General features: G+C 36.1%; 1 protein-coding gene across 26 annotated transcripts in view; it reads left to right on the top strand.

Annotated features, from left to right (window-relative positions):
- Positions 1-23,459, top strand: part of DLG1 (discs large MAGUK scaffold protein 1) — a 162,901-nt gene that overhangs the window by 118,148 nt on the left and 21,294 nt on the right. For 25 of the 26 annotated variants that reach the window (XM_037406645.1, XM_037406631.1, XM_037406634.1 and 22 more), the window contains 4 exons: positions 525-627; positions 13,088-13,202; positions 19,615-19,791; positions 20,543-20,612. In XM_037406645.1, coding sequence (XP_037262542.1) covers positions 525-627; positions 13,088-13,202; positions 19,615-19,791; positions 20,543-20,612 — 465 coding nt within the window. Of the gene's footprint in view, positions 1-524; positions 628-12,209; positions 12,391-13,087; positions 13,203-19,614; positions 19,792-20,542; positions 20,613-23,459 lie in introns of those variants that run through there. The other variant, XM_037406644.1, reaches the window with a different exon arrangement.

Raw genomic sequence — 23,459 nt, 5'->3', positions numbered from 1 at the left:
TAAAATGTGACACATACATTCTCTGCTTCCATTTTTTTCTAACACTGTTTTAAAATGTGCTGCATTGAAAACAAGGCCAGACCCACAGAGGGTGTAGTCTGTCCCTAGATGTTAAACATAATGGTCTGCAAGCATGCTTTGGCTAAGGAGATCCCTGAAGCCTTGTTGTAGAAAGGTGAGGTGAACCATCACACAAAGTAACATTCTCTGTGTCTCCTTAAAAAGAAAGAAGGTAGTCTCAAACAAGGATAAAATTGACCTGGCAAATACAAGTTCATGAAGTGATGCACTATGATGATTACAGTATTTCTTAAGAGGGGTGTATGTGAAAGAGGATTTATTGTCTTGAAATTCAGTAAGGATCAGTAACCTTTGTATTAACTAGCTTGTGCGTTTTTCCCATTTCCAATATTACGTCATGGAAACTAGTTTGTGTCCACTTATTTTTTTTTTTTTTTTTTATGTTCTGTGGTGATAAACACAAACATTTATTTTGATAAAGAGCTTTGTTGTATTTCTCGTAGGTAAATGGAGTAGATCTAAAAGCAGCAACCCATGAACAGGCAGCAGCAGCCCTCAAGAATGCAGGCCAAGCAGTAACTATTGTAGCTCAGTACCGTCCAGAAGGTAAGGGTTGCCTCACATGTTGAAGTTCACTTGTACAATTTGAAACTCGGAGAAATACAATATCCAATGTCCCCCCACCCCACACCTAACCCCTCTTTTGAGGAGAGGAGAAACAAATAAAGCAATAGATGTTGACACATAACCTTTTAGCATAATTTCAAGTGACCAGATAGGAATATGTGTAAGCATTGGTGCCATGGCTTGGTATGTTTTTCGCTGTGATCATGTTCAGAATTTTGATTTCTTCAGTAAATATTAACTCTGCCATAACACGAAAATTAAGCTGGTAAATCCAGAACTTAGTAGAAATACCACATTATTACTTTTGTATTTCACAGTTGTCTTTACTCTTTAATATGATTGTTTTCTTTTTCTTAGTGGTAGGAGGGTAAAAGACTAATCCGTTCTCTGTTATGATGATTCAGATGAACTAAAGAGACTATCAGGTTTTCATTCCTCTGTTTCATACTGAGCTGGTATTTCTGTTTATCCAGCAATTTCTTTTGGTCCAGATTAGACTGCAGCTGATGCTGATTAACCATCCTTGTGTGTTCTGCAGAAACCAAGTAATAGTATATCATCACAACACACATATTTGTCCTCTTGTATTTCTACAGCATGTTTGAAATGCCTTTGTTTAAAAAATTCAGTAGTCTGAAATTATATGCTTACCTTGAATCTGTAAACCCATGTATTATTGTTTATCTATATAATAAGGCATTTTTGATGTTTTATGGTGAACTGTGGTGATCAATGGCTTTGTCCAATTTTAGTAAATTGGATGGCCCATCACTAAATCTTCCTTGCAGTGACTTGTCTGCTTAAATCTTTCCTTTAACAGTACTGGCAAGGGGTAAGTGTAGGTGTTTTTTCAGGACTGGACATCGAGCAGGACTGCTTCCTTCATCTCAAATTGTTAGGTGACTGATGGTAGCACACTTTTCAGTCTTTATTTCTGCTCTTCTATCATGTTTCTTTTATCCTGTCTTCCCCAAGTCTTTGAAACATTAGCTTTCACATTCGCTTCCCTGTACCCCTGCATCAACATCCTCTATCTCCACTGACCCAGGAACTCTTGTCAGTAATAAATAAAACTGATTTGTTTGTGTCTGGTTCATGGTCAAATCCCTGCAGCCAGCCCATGCTGTCAATGTCTGTATTGTGGTGAGGGGGTGTGCATCCTGCTCACATTGAATGTGTAGATTGCTCTGTTCTGGGATTTGTTTTCTAGCAGTGCTCACTCTGAGACTTCCTTTTAGAAAGAAGAGTAAGGTCAGCATTGTTTCTGGAATATTTGCTTTGGCTTTGTGTCAGAGTTGTCAAATATTTCTGTTGATACATATTTGACCTATTCTCTGCTTTGGGTCAAATTGTTACACCTTTTTGATCCTTGCATAGGGATCCCTCACCTTAGTGAGAAACAAAACTTGTGCTTTTATTTGCCCATGAGTTGTCCTTTGTGGCATCTGGCCACTTTTTTTTGTTCAAGAGGGTATTCTTGGTCACTGTTTCTTCTGCCAGGAAGATACGTTGGGATGTGGCTCCTAGTAGCAGAACAAATGTTTCTCTGGTAGATTATATCCAGGACAAAGAAGTATTTTTTTTCCTTTTTTTTTATTCCCCCCCCCCCCTCCTTGTCCTTGCCAAAAAATGTATCCAAACTTCACACAAAAGCAGCAGGTTTTCAGTCTTCTCTTTCTGGGATTCAGGCTTTAAAAAGAAAGGAATCCCTTCACGTTCTGAAAGCCAGAATTCTTTTTCTTTTAGATTAAGAGAAAGCTTTTTGGATGTTTCCTGCTCTTTTTGCATTGGAAGTAACAGCTTTCTTCATTACCACTTGTCCAAGTAGATAACTTACTTACTTGAAACATGTATTGAGGTGCTTGGCTGACTGATGGGTTTTTGTGTCATTGCAGAGATTTGCCCAGAGCAACATATGCTGCCTTTTAGAAATTTCTCAGTGACTGTCGCCTGTAGACTTCAAACCTAGAGCTGTACTCATTCCTTTGTGATTACTGAAGCATTCAGCACTAGACTGTAGTTGAGCTGTGCTGAGAATGCAGTTCTCAAAGAATTATAGGGTCCATTTGAGAGGATGCATGTGGGAGATGTTACTTGAATTATCCTACATTACAGGCAGACATCTGACAAGTTAATGAAAGAACACTTTTAAGATGTTTGGCCTTCCTGACTTTATGAAATAGCACTTAAAATATCTATTTGGAGTGAAGATGCTGAAAGCTTGTTAGGGCTTACTCTACCCTTTTGAAGTATGCCATGAAGGGAAAGTGTAACTAGGAGATTGAGATCCGTTGTAGTTTGGAGGCAAAGGATGAATTGACACGTGGCCAACCTACCTCAGAGAGCTTTAGTTACTAATGTCTTGACTTTGTTTGACATCTCTGCTTGCATTTTTCTTACTCCTTGTAAAAAGGGGTTGAATGGAACTCCAGCTTCTTTCAGATCTGGTGTGGGAGGTAAGTTGTATCAGAAACTCACTGTTTACATGTTAGAGATTAGTAAAAAAAATATTCCCTTAAAGGTCACTGTTTGTTTATTATCATAGGAAGGCAGTCTGAGATTTGACTTTCCAAATAGAAAATATCATCCATGTGATTGAGTGTGCTTGATAAAAGTGCGTATGTTCTTTGGTTCTCTTCATATTTCCTAAATTGTAGCTGCAGATAGTCTTCTTTTCCCCTCATTTCATTTAATTTGGGAATTTTTTATATAGATACATATATATGTATTTATCTCCACTTTTTGTTTATGCCATTCAAATAAAAGGCTAACGATTATTAAAATTAAGAGTTCATAAAATCATTGTTCATCATTGGTATGTCTCATGTCTTTGTGAAGGTGAAGAGCATCAGTTGTAACTGCTCGTATTGCATGTGTATTTTATTTATATTTATAAATCCAGCAGGATTTTGTAAAGATGTTGACAGCTAGGACAGATCAAGGAGATTTTAGACATCCATCAGGGTTCATTATAACCGCGTAAATAGATTCAGTATGATAGGAGTATTTGGAAGACACTTGGGACCAGCTCACTTCACTCTCTGTAATTGTATATGACAGTTTGTATGTTCATAGATTTGGTGGGCAATGCTAATTTATATTTTAAATCCTACCACATTAGCTGTATCAGAAATTCCTCATTTGTCTGTCTTCTCAGATTTGGGAAAAGAGGATTTTTGCAAGAAGTTCTCTCATAGAAAAGTCTGAGCAGGCTGTGGAAACATTAATCTTTGGAAATATCCTATCATGGAAAGGGTTGGATTTTCCATATCTGTCTCTTCAATATCTGTCCCTTCAAATCTATGGTTTATCAAACACTAGTTAGTGGACTTGGGGTAGGCTAATGTGTTTGAATGATACTGCTTATATTATAGCCAGGCTCAAATTACGTAATTGCTGACTTCCCTCCCCGCTTAAATTTCCAAAATATTCCTTCGTTATAGAATCAGGTGAAAACAGATATAGTGTCATTCTTAAAAATATCTTCTGGGCATTCATTTATTTTCCAGCAGTGTTCAGTAAATTTGAGAGATTACTCTAAAAAAATTTCTTATTATACTGAATCAACTTTCAGCAACTTACCAGCGCTCTTTGGGATAGCTAAAAGCCAGATAGGGTCTGCAGAGGTATTCTCCTGTTCATAAAAGTGACTGGTACATCAGGCACCACTTCTGTAGTGTACTACTGTAGCCAATTGACTTACTCCTCATAGATTCCATGCTTTATCTTGCAACTTATCTAGGAGCTACTTTTGTAATCTATTGAGTCACCTATTGGGTTGTACTTCTACATACTTTTGTGGTACATACACGCACACGTGTGTACACGATCTCCCTAGTTGCAGAGATCAGTGGCTTTGAACCTGCTGGGGCTGGATGCTGCAGCGGAGGGGTCCATGGTGGGAGAAGAGCAGAAGTTTGGGAAATGGGAATTACCCTGTAGAAGTGTGGTGGGGAAGTCGGTATATTGTTCTCATTTTCCTCTTCATTTGGAAGCTTCTCCTATTCCCCCACTTGTACTACAGATTTCTATCTCCTTGCAAGACATCACTGATTAATAAAAAGGGCTTTTGCTTTACTGTGAGTTCCGCTGGAAATGAAGTACCATGACCTGCAGCAGTTTCAAAGAAAGTAATGTTGCTGTAGTACACAAAAGCGTTCTGATAAGCTGTTTTCATTTGTAGAGGTTTCTGAGCCATTTAATTTTCCTGTTGCTCCCTGATTCTGCAGACACCTCAGTACTACACTGCCATTTCCCTTCTTGAGGTTTCTTACAGATGTAAGGTGGCAAGGAAAAATTGAGATACTGGCGTGGAAGAATGAGTTGAAGCTCTAGGCAGTCTTGATATATGTGTATCTCCTGGGAGCGGGGATTCAGAGATGGTCAGAATTATGATCATGTTATGTAGCAGGGATAGAGGAACATGAGACTCTCAGTGCTTGAAGGGAATGTAGTGATGAAAGGAACAGCAGGTGGGAAGTGTAGGACTGTCCAGAGGTGTACAGCCCTTGGTGGGCTCTCCCCTCATTTCACATTGACATTTCCATTGTTATGTCCAGTCAAATTAAAATTTTAAATTTATAATTTTCTTATGTGTTTTGAGGCTGACAATAATAATGTTACCTCAAAATCCACAATTTCTGGAAGATAAGATTTTGCCATGCTGAAAAGGTATGAGGTGCCAGTAGGCTACTATAACTGTATTAGAGCTTAAATGCATGTAAGTGTTTAAAAATAAGAAAAATAGCCGAGGAAATACATTTAAAATATGAAAATATATTGGGTTGAAATTGGATAGAAAATAATTTTGTGTAATAGAAGTTTTTTTCCTAGTTATCTACTAGATCAGAACTGTGCAATTAAGCATGTGTATAACGTTAACCACAGCTTCATATGCATTATCTGTGAAGCCTGCTCATGGAAGCAGGCTAAGTGTATTGGCATCAGCAGTCATTCACTGGTCACCTGAGCCTTCCCCCAAAACAGGGGCAAAATTCAGATAAGCCTGTTGTGACAGAAAAGGGTAGAAGCGCTTTGTTTCCCAAGGATCCACCTAATACACAAAAAAATACAATTATAATTTTAACTAATACAGGATTCCTTTTTTTTATGAGTTACCAGCTGCCTGTTATTTAGAATCTAGAATTTACATTGGTCTTCTCTTTGTAATTCTGCTGATCAAGTCCATCTCTATATACCCAGTTCTTTTCTGAAGGAGTAGTAAGATGGTTAAGTGATCAGATTAGCTTTGTGTTCTTAGGTGATTGGGTGGATCAGTGTAAGATTAGGAGAAGGTGGAGCCAAAACCTCAAGAGAAGATTTCAAGGTATTTTTTTGTAAAACCCCTGCTTCGGACTAATAATGTTCTTGTAGATAGCTAACACACATTTTTCTTTTAGCTTTATTAAAGGAAATAAGGAATCTGTCTTGCAAAATGTGTTCAAGATTTATAGTTCAATCAAAACTTCTCATAATTTGTTAGCCAGATGTTTAGGTGGATTTTTGTGGGTGGTTTTTTTTGTTTTGAAGGAATGTATTCGTCTACTGAAAATAAGATCCAAGTATGACAACTTGTATTTTTTAATCTCTCTTGTCTTTAAAACATTTAATGAGTCAGAGAAAAAAAAGAGAAGGGGAGAGGTTTTTTAGAGCTCAAGTTTTCCATGCCCAGTATTTGGCCAATTTTTCTGTTTGTGACGCTTCGTGTATACGCTGTTTTCTAGTGGAATTCAAAATAGAATAACTAAGCTCTGGGAAATGGTAGCACTCTCATGTATATAAACTAAGATTATTTTCTGAGCATTTGTCTTCAAATGTATTTTAAATCTTCTATTTGTTAAAGTCCAGCTGGGGTAACACAAAGCCAATAATCCTTTGCAAAACTTAGTTTTCAGTATTTATTTTGTATCAAAAGGATGAGCTTCCCTTGTTTTCTAGCTGAGAACATTGATTGTTTTAACCAAACATTGTTTAAAAGATCAGTACATCCCAATTTCATAAAATAAAAATATTTGACAAAATAATTCAAAAAAGGGAAGTTTATCCTGTTTTGGGGTATGTGGTCTCTAGTCTTCCAGACTTTTATTCCTGCTTGTTTTGTACCTGGTTCTACTAATTTGCAAGTAAACCAGATTAGCCAATTAAAGTACCTTGAAAATCAGACCCATTAAGATTAGAAGGAGGGTTCTGCTATATATAGTCCTGATAGATACTATAAGGCGGCTTACACATGTTTTAATCCTTTAAAACCTTACTCCTGCTCTTTAATAAATAAAATTGTTTGTCTTTCTTTAAGAGCAGTTCAGCCTTTTACAAGTTGTGTGTGCATGGTAAACCTTCCACATTTTTGGTGAATTCACTTCAGCATTGACTGGACCTAGTCTCTTTCTAAGTTTTGCAGGCTCTGAGGGAGATGTTCTTAACTAAATACAAATGCAATTTTCCTAATCTGTTTTGAAATTCCATGGCCTAGTCTTTCAAGTGATTAATGAGGTACAAGCTCATTACACATTAGAGTGCATGAACGCCACCAATAGCATGTGGAATGCATCAAGTCTCTCTCAGGTCATCTGGATATAAAATGACAAGCATTGAAGCAAAGTAATAGCTCTTAAAAAATGATTTATGTTTTTGTTGTGGTCCATCCATTTTATAGGTAATCTCTTTGCTAGTGTTTTTTGAGTGGTTGTGTTAACATGCTACTATAATCCACCAACTGAAATTTATGTTGCAGTCTGTAACAAGAAAAGATGTGCAGAACATGAATAGTACCTATGAATTTATAAAATACCAATTTAGATAATCAAGGGATGGTAGTAGTACCTGACTAGAACTCATACATACGGCTTCAGTTATCTACATGCTGTAGCAGTCCTGCCTCACAAGCTTAGAATTGAAAACAAATGGAAGGTCAATACAAGATCAATGTGATGGTGGTCATCCTACCAGGCTTCGTTTCTCTGTTTGGAGGCATCATGAAGAGGAAAAATGAGTATTCTGAGAGTGGAGAAAAGATTACGAAACAGTATTTATATAAAATTGTCAGCACAAGAGTCCAGCTGTGACAGATCCAATGGGCCCTGCAAAAGGAGGGCTTTTTCTAGACAGATGGGAAGAGGCAAGCAAGGGGCATACTGTTTTTAATTACAGTGAACTTTTTCAGCTCTTTGTGTGTTCAGTATATGTAAGAATCTCTGCCTTTCAGTGCTGTGCTGCCATCTGTTCCCTGAACACACATCCATGCTTCTTCGAGTTGCTTTTCCTTTTGTGCTGTTTGATGAATTTTCCATCCCTTGTCTTCCATTCTTTTGCCCCATTTACATCTGGAACCTGTGTTCCAGACCAGATTAATTTTCCTTGTGGCCTCTTTTTCTCTTCCTCTGCCTGTGTAGACTCTTCACTATATATCTGTGTGTCTCACTATCCTCTTGTTCTGCACCAGATATGCAGTCCAGGAGAATTTCACTGGTCAGACCCTTTCTCTAAAGTTTTGATTTCTGTTAAAGTAAATGTTGATATGGGAAACATTACTGGAGCACCTCTTCTATGAAAACAGGATGAGAGAGTTGAGGTGATTCAGCCTGGAGAAGGCTCCAGGAAACATCATAGCAGCCTTCTAGTACCTAAAGGGAGCCTACAGGAAAGCTGGAGAAGGACTTTGTACAAGGGCGTGTAGTGATAGGACAAATGGTAATGGCTTTAAGCTGAAAGAGGATAGATTTAGATTCGATTTTAGGATGAAATTCTTTACTGTGAGGGTGATGAGGCACTGGAACAAGTTGCCAATGGAAGTTGTGGGTGCCCTATCCCTGGCAGTGTTCAAGGCCAGGCTGGATGGGGCTTTGATCAGCCTGGTGTAGTGACAGGTGTCCCTGCCCATGGCAGGGAGGTTGGAACCAGATGATCTTTAAGGTCCTTTCCAACCTGAACCTTTCTATGATTCCATTATTACAGTTTTCTAGGTAATATCACTTTAGGAGCTTGGGAGCAGAAGAATCTTCCAGGATTTCCTAATCTCCCTGCTCCCCCCCGTTTTTTGTTTGTTGCTGTGCAATACATGCAGACATGAAATAGAGCAGATTTAGTCTAGTTTTGCACCATCTGCTTATCCAGTATAATTTTAAACTTTAAAATTGAGCCCAGATGTATCTATCCAATGTTCTTAACAACTGATTATGTAAACCTGAGTAGGCTTTAGGTTCCTTTTTCTTTGGTGAAGGTGGGATACTGTTGGATAAATGCCATGGATTGAAGCAGCAGATGCTTGCACTTCCTCAAGCTCTATGTTACGATAGCAGGCACTGCTCCTCCTTGCCCCTAAACTTATTGCAAACTTTGAGAAAATTCTAGCCAAGAAGAGATACTGTTATTCTTATGTTCTTATTTTATTGCATTTCATGTTAGTCCCACAGCCTATTACCCTTTATTTGATGTATAGCATCAGCAGCTTTCCTAAAATTCAGAGCATTAGAAGATATCCTAAGTGTCATTCACTGCTGTTGCATAAACATCAGGTTTCGGATCCTGGTGAAATTCTTACCTGAAAGGATTGGAGGTTTGGATTGTGTGTGGTTGGTTTTTTTGTGTGGTCTTTTTTTTTTTTTTTTTTTAAATTTCATTGGAGGGTGTTTCTTGTGCCACCATAGTTCTTAATAAAATGCTGTTTCAGAATGTGTGTTGTGATGGCTGTAGAAACTAAGCATATCTGTAGGTGGAGTTCCTACGAACAAACTACTCTGTTTGAGTTAGTCAGTTTTGCTTTTTCATTCAATAGCATATGTCCTTTCTGTCTGCTTACCCTGATCATGTAAGATCAGAGATCAATCATATTCCTTCTCAGCAGAGCTCTTAATTTCCTCTTAACCAAGAAAGCAGCGTTTCCTATTTTATCTTGTTCACTGTGCCTGTTTCAGCTCCAAATTTCTGGAATGTTGAAGTGGCGGCAGTGTTGCATTGTATGGCTTTGTCACATTTACGTGGAAGTTTATTGTGCTGTTCATTATGATTTAGTGGAAAAATGTGATCAATTTTGTCATACGCTATATGTGTAATATTATGCATAACCCATAAGAAAGAATGGAATTGTAAGGGAAATTGTTCGCTAACATTTTGGAGAATCTAGTGATAAGCTGCATGAAATCTGTAGTTTAAACATACAATGGTATTCTTTAAGCATTGAAAATACTGGAGCATAGGAGAGTACTTGAAGGGAAGGTATCCCTCTGTGCTTGCATAGGTCTCATCCCTAACTACGTGCTTTCTAATCAGTGAGACGCAAGTTCCTGCTTTTGGTTTTATCTAGTACTTCTGCTTTCATGTTATTTTAGCTAAGAGGTTTTGTACAAAATCATCTCTCTCTGGTACATTCATTATATGAAGTCTTTTGTTAGTGTAAATATGATGCTACTTCTCTGTAGTTTGCTGCTTTTTTAATTGCATTTAAAAAGTAGTAAGGTATTATTGCAGGGATTGATTAAAAACATAGGGGTGTGTAGGTAGTTTTCTTGTTTCTGTAATAAAATGGAATTGCATTTTGTATGGATCACATGTGATACGCATGCACCTCAAATTTGAGTCGCTGGTCTTGCTACCAGCTGTTGGCTATTGATGTTCCCCTTTCATAGAGCATGTAAGGTGGAGCAGCTGTGTGCAGTTTTTGGACTGCTATCCTGCAGCTACTTTTCTACATTTCCTGAACTATCAGGTGACATTTGGTGGTGTTCAGTTTAATAAGAGATTGAAAGCGTTAAAGACAGTTGATGTCCAGCTCTTCTTAATCACACAGATAGAAATATACGACCTCTCCTAGACAAGTTAGCAGAGCTCATATTTTGCTTTATGATGCCAAAGTTGAACCAAGCCTACTTAGTCAGTAAGGGGATGCGTGCTGATCCTTTGGGTACCAAACTGGTACTGCTTTTCTGATGCTGTCTAGAGTCCTGCTGTTGTCTTGCTTTCCGTCTCCAGCCTTAGTTTCAGTACCACTGAACTCTTAATACTAAGCTTTCTTTTTTAGAAACCAAAATCCTGTCTACTTTTCAGCTCTAAGCCCGATGATTTTGACATTTCTATGCATCCTGTTCCTCCCAAAACCTTCTGTAAGAGGAATATAACTCAAATTTTTAGCTTGCTCTACATCAGGAGCTTCCATCTGATTCCATCTGCACAGAGTGTTTAAGCTTTCCCTAAATATGACATTTCTTGGCACCCTTCTTTTTGAGCATAGAGCCTTCTCAGTCCTAGCCCATTAGTTTCCTTTTTTGCTTTATTGGTATAGCAGGAGCTTCTGTGTAGGAATTACTCTCTCTCTTACTCCTGCAGATGTCCTTGTCACTCAGTCAGCACTTACTTTATAGGAGTTTCAATGAGAAAAACTAAATTACTCCAGGACACTGCAAGACCAGCAACCTGAAGATAATACACAAGATAAAGTAGAGTTAAGCAATAGTAAGGAATAGCCTCCCCTGTTAACTCTCTTACATACTACATGATACGTAGAAGGAAATCTGGTTCTTCGAACAGATAACACATGAGGCTTTCTTAACAGAAATTTGTAGTTTTTTCCAGTAGCTCTTGCAAAGAGCTGCAGATATTTTCAGTATTGAGCAGGCTGTAGCACAAGAAAATGTTTCAGTTACCTGGTCTTTTCCATGCTTACTTTGCTTTCACACAGGGAGCATTAAAAACCCCAATACTCTTATGTCAGAAATCTCAGCTACCATTTGTGTAGTATGTTTGGAGTTTAGAGCTTTAATCTTCCAAACACCCAAGAAACAGGTGAGAGGCTTAAAGATAATTTTTCAGGTATAAATGAATAAAATGAGGTGAATTACCAAAGGCCATGCAGTGCAGCAGTGGCACAGCAGCAGCAGACTGTTCTTTTTCTGCATCTGGGCCCTTCCCATAAGGTATAGTACTTTCTAAAAAGTGTAATTTTCTCACATTCCTCTTAAGTTACCTTCCTGTCATCTTAAATTCTTTTGCTGTTAGTGATAGCATCGGTAGGGGTGGAAATAATGTTTCTGTTGTCAAATCAGCTCATCAGTCTGATTTAGTGCTGGTAAATTATTTAATCTTTATTTGTAAGAAGGCACTCAATGCTGTTTTTTAAAAACTACAAACTACTAGCATTTGGTTTTAAAGGACAAAAGTCAGGGTTATTTAAGAGACTGGTCATGTTGTAATAATCTGGATAGGGTTAATTATAGTTGCTATTGCTAGAGCATCAGATTAGTAGTATCAGATTTGATATACCAGAAACTGGCTCACAGAATATACTTCTGTAACTTAATATTTTTTCTTCTTCTCCAGTTAGTCTGTAAGCTTTGATGCTTGCTGTCTCATGGGGAGAAAGTGCTAGAGAATGTAATATGATAAATCATTCATAGTACTTAGGTGACTGTTGAAGGAGCCTTAGTTTTCCTCAAGCTTTTTGCATTTTAGAGCCCTCTCTATCAATCTTGCATTTCCTGCGTACATTTGATGCCTGCAGGGATAAGGGTGCAGTTAGGAAGAGCAACACATTACCCAGTTCAGCAGCTGCTTGCTGCACACACCCTGGCTCTCCTAGTGTTGACTTGTTATAATCTGGCATCACGTGGTGTCCTGGCGAAGGTGGTGGCCGCAGAACATTTCCTTGAACTAGGAAGGTTTTACAAGTGGATCTGTTGATCCTGAAGTCCAAACTGTTCAACTGAAGGAAAAACTTACTTGTTTTGAGGTCATATTTTATGCTGGCAGCATGTAAGTATCTTATTTCAGTAAGTGTTTGTCCTGAAGAAGCTATTAATATTTTACTGCCTGCCTTTGTAGCTAAAATCAAATGCATTTAGCTTAGTTTTATTAGTACACAGTGCTGCTTAAGAACAGTCTGTTTTTCCAGGACTAACATTGTACATATCTATAGAGGGCATTTGTATCTCTAATGCCATTTATAAGTGGATTAAGATTCATGCCAGAATTCTGGATTTTTGTTTTTCTTTTCCTTTCCTGAGCTCCCATGGGGACATTATCTTATTCAGAAGATGTTTTGCATATTTCCCACCTTGTAGTGCTAAATTCTTTACCCTAATTCAAGTCCAGTAACTTTAAAGTACAGATACTTTTCATTCCCATTTCTTAATGTTTAAAATGTAAAATTTATAGTTCTTGATTATAAACTTACATATTTCATATGTATGTTCTGAAGTTTTCTTTTTGTCATGGGTTAGAATTTATCTGTGTCAGTCTTTTTATAACTATAATAATGATAATTATTAGTAGAAATGTTTGTCTTAATTAGAAAAAATAGTTACTGTGAACTATAGATTAAAACCATGAATTTTCAAAGTATAGTTTGCTTATTTATTTGCTTTGTCTAATCACAACTATTTCAAATTTTATTTCAGTTAATTGCTGAAGTTCAGGGGAAACTAATTGCAGAGGTTCTCTTTTTTTACAGAATACAGTCGTTTTGAAGCTAAAATACATGATTTACGGGAACAGATGATGAACAGTAGCATTAGTTCAGGATCAGGATCTTTGCGAACCAGCCAGAAGAGATCCCTATATGTCAGGTAATAATCTTTTTCCCAGGATTGCTAGTATGTTTTTCTGCTTTTCTGTAGACTTCATATTTCTGTGTGTGTATTCTTGCACAATTAATCATTATGGAACTTATCAAATTGATGTTTATATGCAAAATGTATTAAAAATAAAGCTTAATTTAGATTGATTAGTGTAATATAGCTGAAAAGAAGCCCTGAGAACCTTGTATGAACTGTGAAGCATGGTGCTTTTGCTTTTTGTCCTGCCTCTCAGAGATGATAATCCTTCAGCAAAAATGTATGTATTCTTTTTCTCAGTGTATGTGATAATAATTCAGTTTGTGTTTTTATGACAGTAGTCTTCATATTCTCTTGTGTTCGGTTCTTCAGTTCAAATTTATAGTCTCCCTTAACTTAAGCTTTGACGGATTTCCATCTTCTTTCAGCTTATATTAGTTGTATTCTCAGCTTGTATTAAGAACTCTTACTTCTATATCCAATAGCATTTTGTCATAGAATATTTTTCATGCTAACTAAGAGAGAAAATACATCAAAGAAAATGGACTGAATATTGTTCATTCATTTATTCATATAGAATTAAATATAAAGGAGGCTAAGTGGAAGTGGGAAATAAAAAAGAGCATGAAGAATTTAAGAAAATAGGTGGTTTCACTGGGAAGTTGTGGCAAGGTGCAGCTCATTAATGTGCCTGCTAACTCCTACATCAGATATCGTATACTGATGAAGCACAATATTTCAAGTATGCAATGTGGGTAAAAGGACTGCATTTTAAAAAATGAATTTATTTTTGAGTTCCTCAAACCAGCTCATCTTTGGATTGAGTAAGGGTCTGCAGTCATTTTAGTACAGCAGGTAAGACTCCAGTAGTGCTGGTGCTGGGGTTAAACTTGTTCTAAACTGTTGTAGGACCTCACTGGCTTACCTGTTAAAATGCTAGGCTCAGGTACTACTGACTTTTCAAATCCAAGCAGAGACTGTTTTGTTCATGTTGCTTTATCTGTTGAGCTATGGGAAAGGAAGCAAGTCTTGCACAAGGTAGTGTGCACATCTTACATGCTTACCTGAGTAATTGCATCTGTGCTTAGAAAAGTCTCAGTCCTTTGCAAGCTATTTCTGAAACAAACGTAGCAATTTACTTACACAGAGCTTCTGTTTAGATTGACCGTAACATGTAGCCCTTATGTTTTGACCTGTTATTTTAGTAGATTTATCTGGATTCTATTTTTGCAGAGCTGACCTTGTTCCTTTTTTGTACTTTGCCTGCCTTAAATATTTTTGGGGGTCAAAATGTAAATCTCTAAGGATAGGTGCTTAATATCACAGCTATTCATGTCTAAAGAGTTTCCACAGGTAGGGATATTGTGGTGAGATCTTCTGCCTTTCCATAATCCCAAGATTTTTTGCTTTAGCTCTCATCAATATAACTAAGCTTAAACAATTCTAAATGCTTTTGTTTGCTTGGTTAGCTGTAGCCTGATTAGGTTCTCAAACACTCACGCTCATGTTCACACATTGGTCTGATATTTTAAGCCACTGACAAACATTTTGTGTTTATGTAGCTTTTACTCCCCCGATGGGAGTTGTTGAGCTTTTCACTTTGCCAGTTGCTGCAGAAAGTGCAGCCTTCTCCAGGCTGTTGGGAGAAGCCTTGTGGAGACTGGTGGTTCCCTTTCCAAGAAAGGTTTTTGAGACTTGATATTCAGTTTTGTTATAGGTCAGGAAAAAAAAGCTAAAATGCAAAAATTGCTCAGGCAAAGTACTTTTCCACCCACATCTCTTAACAGAGGGTTCTGCTAGGGCTTTTGAGATCTGCTCTTGTCATCACACCAAAAGATGCCAAAGCCTGGTAGGCAACTTGGTATACACAGGATGGGTTCACATCTGTTCTGTCTGGTTTTTGATGTAATTTTGACCTCACTGAAGTAAGTTTTATGAATCTTTTTACATATTGCTAGATACTGACAGAACATGTTAGTTATCCAGCTTATGCCTTATTATTAGTTACTCTGGCGTGAGCATTCTATACTTGTACCAATTCAAAGCAAATTTTAATAACTGAAGCTATCTTTTCTGTAATCCTTGGTTTTGGATACGCCTTAAAGGATTCCAGTTATATGATACAATGCTGAATTGGACGGTAAATCCAACAGTAAAATGTTTATGGGTATTCAACCACAATTGTGGGAAGCCTATCAAATAAAAATACTCTAAATATAATGATCTCTGGTGATTTCTCAAAATCGTGGTAACAAAATAGCAGATAAAATCTGATATGTCATTGTTTCCCCATAACTGAAACTTGATGTCTTTATTAATAATCTGCCTGTGAACAGCATTTTGGGGGTGTATGTAATACTAAGAAAAGACAGTTGTGTTTGCCTGAAAACAGAATTTGAAGTAAAATGGCAGATTTTTCTTAATTGTATGTATATCAGTATATGATGAATAACAATATAACCGACAGTCCTTGGAGGGCTATATGAATATAGCAATTCAGCAGCAGCTAACTATTCATTTGCATATCTAATTCTCTATCTCTCCCCCTGACTAATTAAGATTTACTGATTTAATAGCCTTCTCTTACTTTTGCTTTATATTTCTTTCGATCTTTATTCTAAGAGGAGAAAGGTGATTTTTTTTTTTTTTTTTCATACAATGTTTCTGGTTTTGCATCTGAACTGTATCTATACACTCTCTTCCTTCATCTGCAGATTTCACATCTGAAAGGGTGAGATACCTTCCATGGTATCAAGTTTTTATGATAATATGTTGACAGGGTTTAAATTTGTTCCATGTATTATCTTATCTTGTATGCCAAATCTCAGCCTGTGCAATGTGTGTAGAATTCAAAAATGAAAATTACTTTTACATCTGTATTTTTCTGAACAGCATGATACATTTCAAATTCAAACAGTGTTGTTTTTTTTTCTGCTGGAATTGGAACAGAAAATAGTTACATCGCTTAGAAGAAACTTCTCAGTTTTGAAATCCTTAGGAAATTTTAACTAAATCCATTGGAAAGTAAGATCTAGCATTAGCACCAGACCTGAAAACTGTACTTGCCTGTGGGAGGAGTTTTTAATCTGGCATCCCTGTGTTATTCTGATAGTTTAAAAATGTAGTTTCAAATAGTTTTTGCAAAAACGCAGAGAGAAAGAGAGAGCCTCCTTTAAAAGCTGACCTTCATTCATTCTGAAGTGGTAAGATTACTTCATGTTTCATGAAATAAAGAGCTGGAGATGCTTTTGATGCAGGAATTCCTAGTAGCTTTGTTCAGCAAGAAAACCCTAAAAGAAGAAATGCTTTAGTAAAACTTGATCAATAGCCTGTTGATATTGAAAGTAATGAGCATGGCCAGGTAAAAAGACGTTCTGAAAATTTGGCACTGTTAACACAACCATTAAATTTTTGGCTTTGAAGCATAAACTATCATGAAACATGCAACTTCAGTTTCTGTGGACTTGTAAACTAAGGAGCCAAGTTACCTTTTTTAGTGCTGTTTAGTTGCTCAGTAATACAGGGTGAAATAAAAGGGAAGATTTGGTGCTTTCTCTATGAAATAATTTTTAGGACCTCTCATGTAAATATAACTTAAGAGTAAAAAATATCATGGGACTGCTTTAAAGCAGTAATTAAATCAGGAATACTAGACTTATTTTTGTGTTTATAACTTTACACTAAATAAATGTATACATGGAATTGTTAATCTCTTACAAAAGTCTCCATACAGGAAGTTAATAACAGAGATATTTTTTATGTACCAGTCTGTAGATATGTCATCTTGGCTGTGAAATGATTTCTCGTTTGATGACTTGCCAGGCATACAGGAGAAACCATGTTAATCACTTGGAATCGGAAGAGATTTTTGTTAATTCTGTTCCCCTTTTGGCTCATTCATTTGATTGTTACTAGTTCCTGGTGTTCCTATACATTTTAGCTGCATAATTTTGTTACTGCTATGTGACATCCTGATTCATTTTATTACAAAACTGTCTTGGTCAATAAAATTATTCTTCTTGAAGTGACCTCACCAGAAGAAAAGTATTTGAAACTTCTTTTAATTGTGCAAAACCTACTCTGTGTAACCATTTATCTAGTTTAAGAACACATGTTGATAAAACATATTTTTATCCTTTTGTGCTTCAATTTTACTTATCTGTTGCTTTTTCTCGTGCAGTCAACATGTTAATGCTGTTTAGGGCCAGCTCATTGCTCATAGAAGTTTGAATAGAAACTAAATCTTAGAAGTTAAAAGTAGTGCTGGTAGAAATCATTGCTTGAATGCTAACAAGAATTCACAAGAAATAAATTTTGTTATGCATTTAATTAATTCAGTGAAAATGTATACAACTTGAATCTGCATTAAAAGTTTATAATCAATTATATGCAGTTTATTTTGAGATACGGAATGGTATTTGTCCAGAGTACTTCGTGAGCAAACACATGCAGAATAAATCTGGAGGAATAACTGTGAAGTGTGTAATTTACTTTCCTGCAGTATTTAGGCTATTTCAAAGAAAAGAAAAAAAAAAAAAGGATTCCAATTTTTTGAAAAGAATCAGAGTATCTCAAGGGTGTTGTGGAATTCAAATGAAAGATCTTACAGTTAAGGTTTTACTGCTGAAGGAAAGTGGTATTTCAACCTTCAAGCTCTTTAAAAGTTGAAAGCCTAAATTTTATTATAGATTTAACAATTGAAAAGTATTGTATATTTAAATGTAGAGCTTTGTATATCATGAGAGTAAATATTGAAGCTGTTTTAAAATTTGTCTTGTTCTAGACATTTTAGAAAATATTTAGTGAAATTTTTAGCCCTTTTATGAAAAGTTTTTGATACTTTTCGTGGTCCAAGAAAGGCATGGTGTCTCAAACAACTCTGATTTTGCTAAAGATTAATGGATCTGACAGAAAAAAATTAATTTTTCCCCTATAAGCAATTTGTTATTCGTTATGAACAAATACAGTTCAAACCCAAAGAAATACAGTCGGTGCTTTAGAGAAGCAAAATTCACAAAACTAAAATACATTTTGGAGCAAAGAGTTATGACTTGTACATACTTACATGGGTTAAAAAAATTCCGAAGCATTAAAAATCTAGCAGAAAAAAGTATATAAGATTTGTGTTTGGGATGAAGAACTGGATTTGGAGGAGAAAAAGGACACTGTTTAAAATCATCACGTTATAATCTATTGGTGCTACTTTGTGATGGACTTGGTATCAAGTATCTAATTCGAGACAGGGTATCATTTAGGAAGTGCATCACTGACAAACATATGAGCTTGCAGATGAAATGAAGTTGAGGTTTTTTTGGCCTGTGTCGTGCAGGCAGTCTCGCTTTACACAGGTGAGGTTCATACACCTTTTTCAATTGTAAAATAAGAGCCTTTATAAGGCATAATCTTAGGAGTATCTCTTACAGTTTGCTAAGGGGCTTCTGTCACTATTCATTTCCACATCCTCACTAAACCCCCAGTTGTGCTGGGAGAGACATACTGCAGGTCTCTCCAGTGCCTCAGGGAACTGATCCAGATATAAAATGATCCAACAGGGAGAAAAGAAATTAATTTTAACCCAGATCAGTTCTGCAGTGTGGTGCACCATGTGCCTTTCCAGACAATTATGCCTTCATAAGCAGGGGTGGGGAAAAAAGTCAGTACAAAGCAGACGTGAATGTGGGTATGGATAATAGTGAACTTGCATGAACCAACCTTGCTGGCAAAGGGAATGTTAATAAAACTGTAGCCGTGCAGTTGGTGCTCAGGTATTGCTGGTGTCTATTATTTGAAAACAGGCTTACCTTAGAAAAAAGGATGAGATTCACTTGAAATGGTTGGGAATTTTCCAAAAGAATGCTCGTAAAGTTTTTTGCCTTCAGGTACTACAGTAGCAAAGTTGTGTTCAGATCATATTTCAGAGTGTTTTTTTCCCTGCAACCCTGTAAGCACGATATTGACTTTTATTTTAAAGACAGACAGTGAGTTTTAGTTAGTAAAATAACACCAATTTATAACTTGATATAGAACAACGTACATTACGGAACTTTCGACAGTGCTGTATGCTTCAAGTAGTCGCTTGCCTTTTTTGTTCTAGGTTGCCATGTTACTTGCAGAGTACTTACTGAAAAGCAGGAGGTATCTTCTGTGGGTCTTCTATAAAGCACTAGAGTTTTGCTCTGGATGACAAGTTTCTTCTAATTCGTTAAAACTTATAAGCGTGTGTGTGTGTTGATACTATACTACATGTTCTCTCTGTGTATATATGAGTGTGTTCAGCGTTCTTCTTTAAAGCAACTGTCAGAACGATGCAATCATTTACAATCATTTATGACCAACATGGGCAGCTTGCTTCATATTTTGTGCTGTTATACCCCCCTGTTGTTTGCTTGCGTTTTTAATGTGTAATTTTTTCTTTTCAATGTAGAGCTCTTTTTGATTATGACAAGACTAAAGATAGCGGCCTTCCAAGTCAAGGGTTGAACTTCAAGTTTGGCGATATTCTCCATGTCATTAATGCTTCTGATGATGAATGGTGGCAAGCACGGCAGGTAACGCCAGATGGAGAAAGTGATGAAATTGGAGTTATCCCAAGCAAACGCAGGTATGTCATATTTTATTGACTTTGAGATGTTTGCTATTAAATGTCTGATATGATTAAAACATACATTGCATATGCTTTGCTCTTTGTTGTTAATTCTGTACCACATCAGTCACTTGTTTGGCTTTTTTAAAAAAAAGTTACCGGTAGTGGGCTTTTGACAAACTCAATGAGAAGTTTGTTAAAATCCTGTTTAGCCTTAGGAGTCGTGTGATGAAGTTGATAAAGGTGGTCCAAGTCTATTCCTCTGTTCTCACTGTAAGCAAATTATGAGTTTAATAACATTACACCATATATATGAAAAGGTGCAAATTGAATTTTATTTGAATTATGACCCTATTATGAATTCTTTCTACCCAGAATGTGGAAAACTGGCAAATCTTTTTTTGGTGGCCAGAGTAAATGGAGACGAGGTGGTGGTTGGCACACTAGAGATCCAAGTAAGAGATTAGGTGCTCTGCATTTTAATATCGCTGTTGACTAATCAAGGCTGTTTGCTTACTCTGTTGTGTTTTCTCTTTGTGCCCTGTGGATCACCAAATACTCGGTACCCTCACAGCTCATCACATGAGAAATAATACCCTACTTTTCCAATATAGTTTGCCATTAACAGGCTTCCATTTTCTGGAGGTGTCACCAGCAGTAAAAATCTGTGCTACAAAAGGTACACCTATATGCTTATGTTGTAACAAGTAGTAACTTGAAGTTCTGGAATTTTGCTGATTTACCATTTTTGTCTATGTTTTTGTGGTAGAGTTGAGAAAAAAGAACGAGCCCGTTTAAAGACAGTGAAATTCAATTCCAAAACAAGAGGAGATAAAGGGGTGAGTTAATGAAGTGCTAATTATACCTGGCATCATGAATGGTAACGTTTTTCAGTGGTTTATATATGCAGACTGCATTTCAGATTTTAGTGAAAAGATTAAATTCTGTCAAATAGAAATAAAATCCTTCTGAGCACTAAAGCAAACTTTATTTGCCAAAACATGGCAAATTGTTTAAAGAATTAACTTAGAAATACATGTTATCAGTAATACTGTAAAATAATAGTAGTTGTAGATACTAATCAAGTATTGAATAGTGCCATTTCTAACAACTCTGCAAGGGATTTATAAAGCAGTTTAGTCCTTTAATATGGATTGTATTCCTGGACTCCCTTTTCTGGGGAAGGGGCTTACTACCAGTTTTCAGAAAAAGGAAAATGTTTCTTTCTTCAAGGTTTTTTTAATGCATCTATGAAACAAGGAAGTAAAGCTCAACAGGCTCCCTGTGATGAGGTTTTACAATGTACACAGTTATGCAGGCAGCTTAAAGTGAGTTCTTTCTTACAACTAAAGAATTTCATGTGAAGGCACAGGCGAACAAGAACTTGAGGCTGGTGCCATTGCTGACCAAATCAGTCTCCATCTCACAGCTGTTATTTTCTGACTGCAGCTGATGTGGTTGTGCTCAAATATTATAAAATAGCCCATGCAGATGAAAACTCAATCTAAAAGAAATCCTGGTTTTAATTTTAGTCCCTTAGTGTAGTTCACTGCATGATATGCAATCCCTGTCCCAGTACACATGACCTGAATCTGTGGTGAGAAAGCAGTGTAACTACCTAAGTAGCAATAGGAATGTTTGTAGCTGAAATTATAGCAATTTCATAATGGTACAGCAGCCAAATCTTTTTATATTTTGAGGGTGAGGCTTTTTTGCAACGTTTTGGTCATTTTGAAATTTGAGAAACAATTTCAGAACCTTATGATTTCTACCAATAGCATATAACTAGTAATTTCAAGACTTAGATATATGCATTTTAGATGTAAGAGCCTTCTAAAGTAATAATATATTGGCATATTTGAAAATCTGAAACACGCTTTAAGCTCCTGAGGAAGCTATTTCTTAAACAGTAATTATTTTTTTAATAACATTAATACTTTAACATTAGTCAGTCATTATGGTAAATCCCCAAAATTCCTTTTAGTAATTTATCTCATTTACAATGTTTTCATAACTTCAGAAATCGCATATAAAATATCAAAGCTTCAATACTTTATCCTGATAGTGTAGGACTTTATGCTTCAAAGAGTGGCAAATCCTTCTGCTACATGACAAAAGTTTCAGTTTAGTTTATTAATACAAAAGTGTCATGTCTTTTCTAGAAGTGTTTCTTTAAAAGGAAATCGGCATCTCTAATTATTTTCTGATGAACAATTTTGGTACTGCCTTGAGGATTCACTGGATTATTTGTAGGTTTTTTTGTTTGTTTGGTGCTTTCATATTTTAGCATTGAAATAAAATGTTGTCAACTGATGTAGTGATTTTTAATCTGATGATTTTTATAATTTGAGTTCACTTTTTTGAAGTCACATAAACAAAATGGCTTAAATACTTAAGATTATTGTAAATATATTAATTTTTCAAATGTTACCATGTTCTTTGGAAGATAACTGCGTGCGTTTGTAGTTTGTCTACCAATAAACTGCAAATATTTAACTTAATTAACGATGTATTTGAAGTAACATTTTGACAATAGCAGAGTTAGTACACAGTCACTGTGTACTAGCATAGCACCAAAGATATGCATGGAATACTGAGTGGAAAAGCAACTACGCTTGCCATTGATATAAAACTGCAGTTCTTTTTCTTTAGTAACATTTCATTTTGCAAACATGCTTATACTGTTCACAATCTTTTGCTTCAGCTGTAAATGTTTTAACATTAGAAGTTTCTCCTTAAAGTATTCTTCCTGTATTTGCCATGGTGATACTTTTCCCAGTAAGCTCCCTGTACCATACGTGTCCTCATGGACTGTGTGCCTTCCTGTGTCTGTATATGATATGGCCAGGATGAAATACAAACTTTGTACAATTCTTCAAAATTTCTACATGAAATGGTTAAAGAATAATCCTAGTGATGGCAAACATTAAAATCCATGTTCCTTTCATTTTAAGGAAAGCTAAAAAATCTGGAGCAGAAACGGTTATTATTTTCCCCTTGTTTGTTCATTTCATATATGCATTTATCTCACTTTCTGTGCTGCTTCTGTTTTAATATATTCTTGCTTATGATGCCTGTTTGATTTGCAGTGGGCTTACGAAAAATTTAATACAATTACTATGCATTTTCAACTAATAAGCAACTCTCTTTAGCTTTTTATAATCATGGTATCTTAAAAATAATCTTTTGGCTAATCTTTTATGCAAAATCAGTATAATATTACTTTTATTTTCTCTTTTTTTTTTTTGGCAATGGAACTGACTCTGACCATTATACATGCAGTATATAAAAATACTAGTTCACTGTAATTTACTGTACAGAAAGTTAAAATAATTATTGTTATGAAATATTTTCGAAACTTAAGTGAAGAAACCTGACTATGTTTTATAAAGTACAGTAAATCAGTCACTCCTTTTCTTTTAACTATACAAATTGCTAAGTCTCACGACCTCAGTCCAACTGCACCATTTTAGCTTTGTTATGTTTATTTCCCCTGTTATTTTGCCCAAACTGAGGGACTTGTCCTAATGGAACAATAATATAGACGTGACACTTCCACTTCTTGAAATTCGTGTTACGGTATTTTTCAGTATACTCGGAAAAGATCTCCTCTGGCCGTATTTCTTTGTTGACCTTGTTCTGTAGATTACATGATCTTGTCTGGTTATGAGAAATTAATAGCAATG

This window comes from Falco rusticolus, chromosome 13 (genome assembly GCF_015220075.1).
Source record: "Falco rusticolus isolate bFalRus1 chromosome 13, bFalRus1.pri, whole genome shotgun sequence".
In the NCBI taxonomy this organism is placed as follows: Eukaryota; Metazoa; Chordata; class Aves; order Falconiformes; family Falconidae; genus Falco; species Falco rusticolus.
The sequence above is the reverse complement of the archived record's forward strand: the minus strand, read 5'-3'. Positions and strand labels throughout refer to the sequence as shown.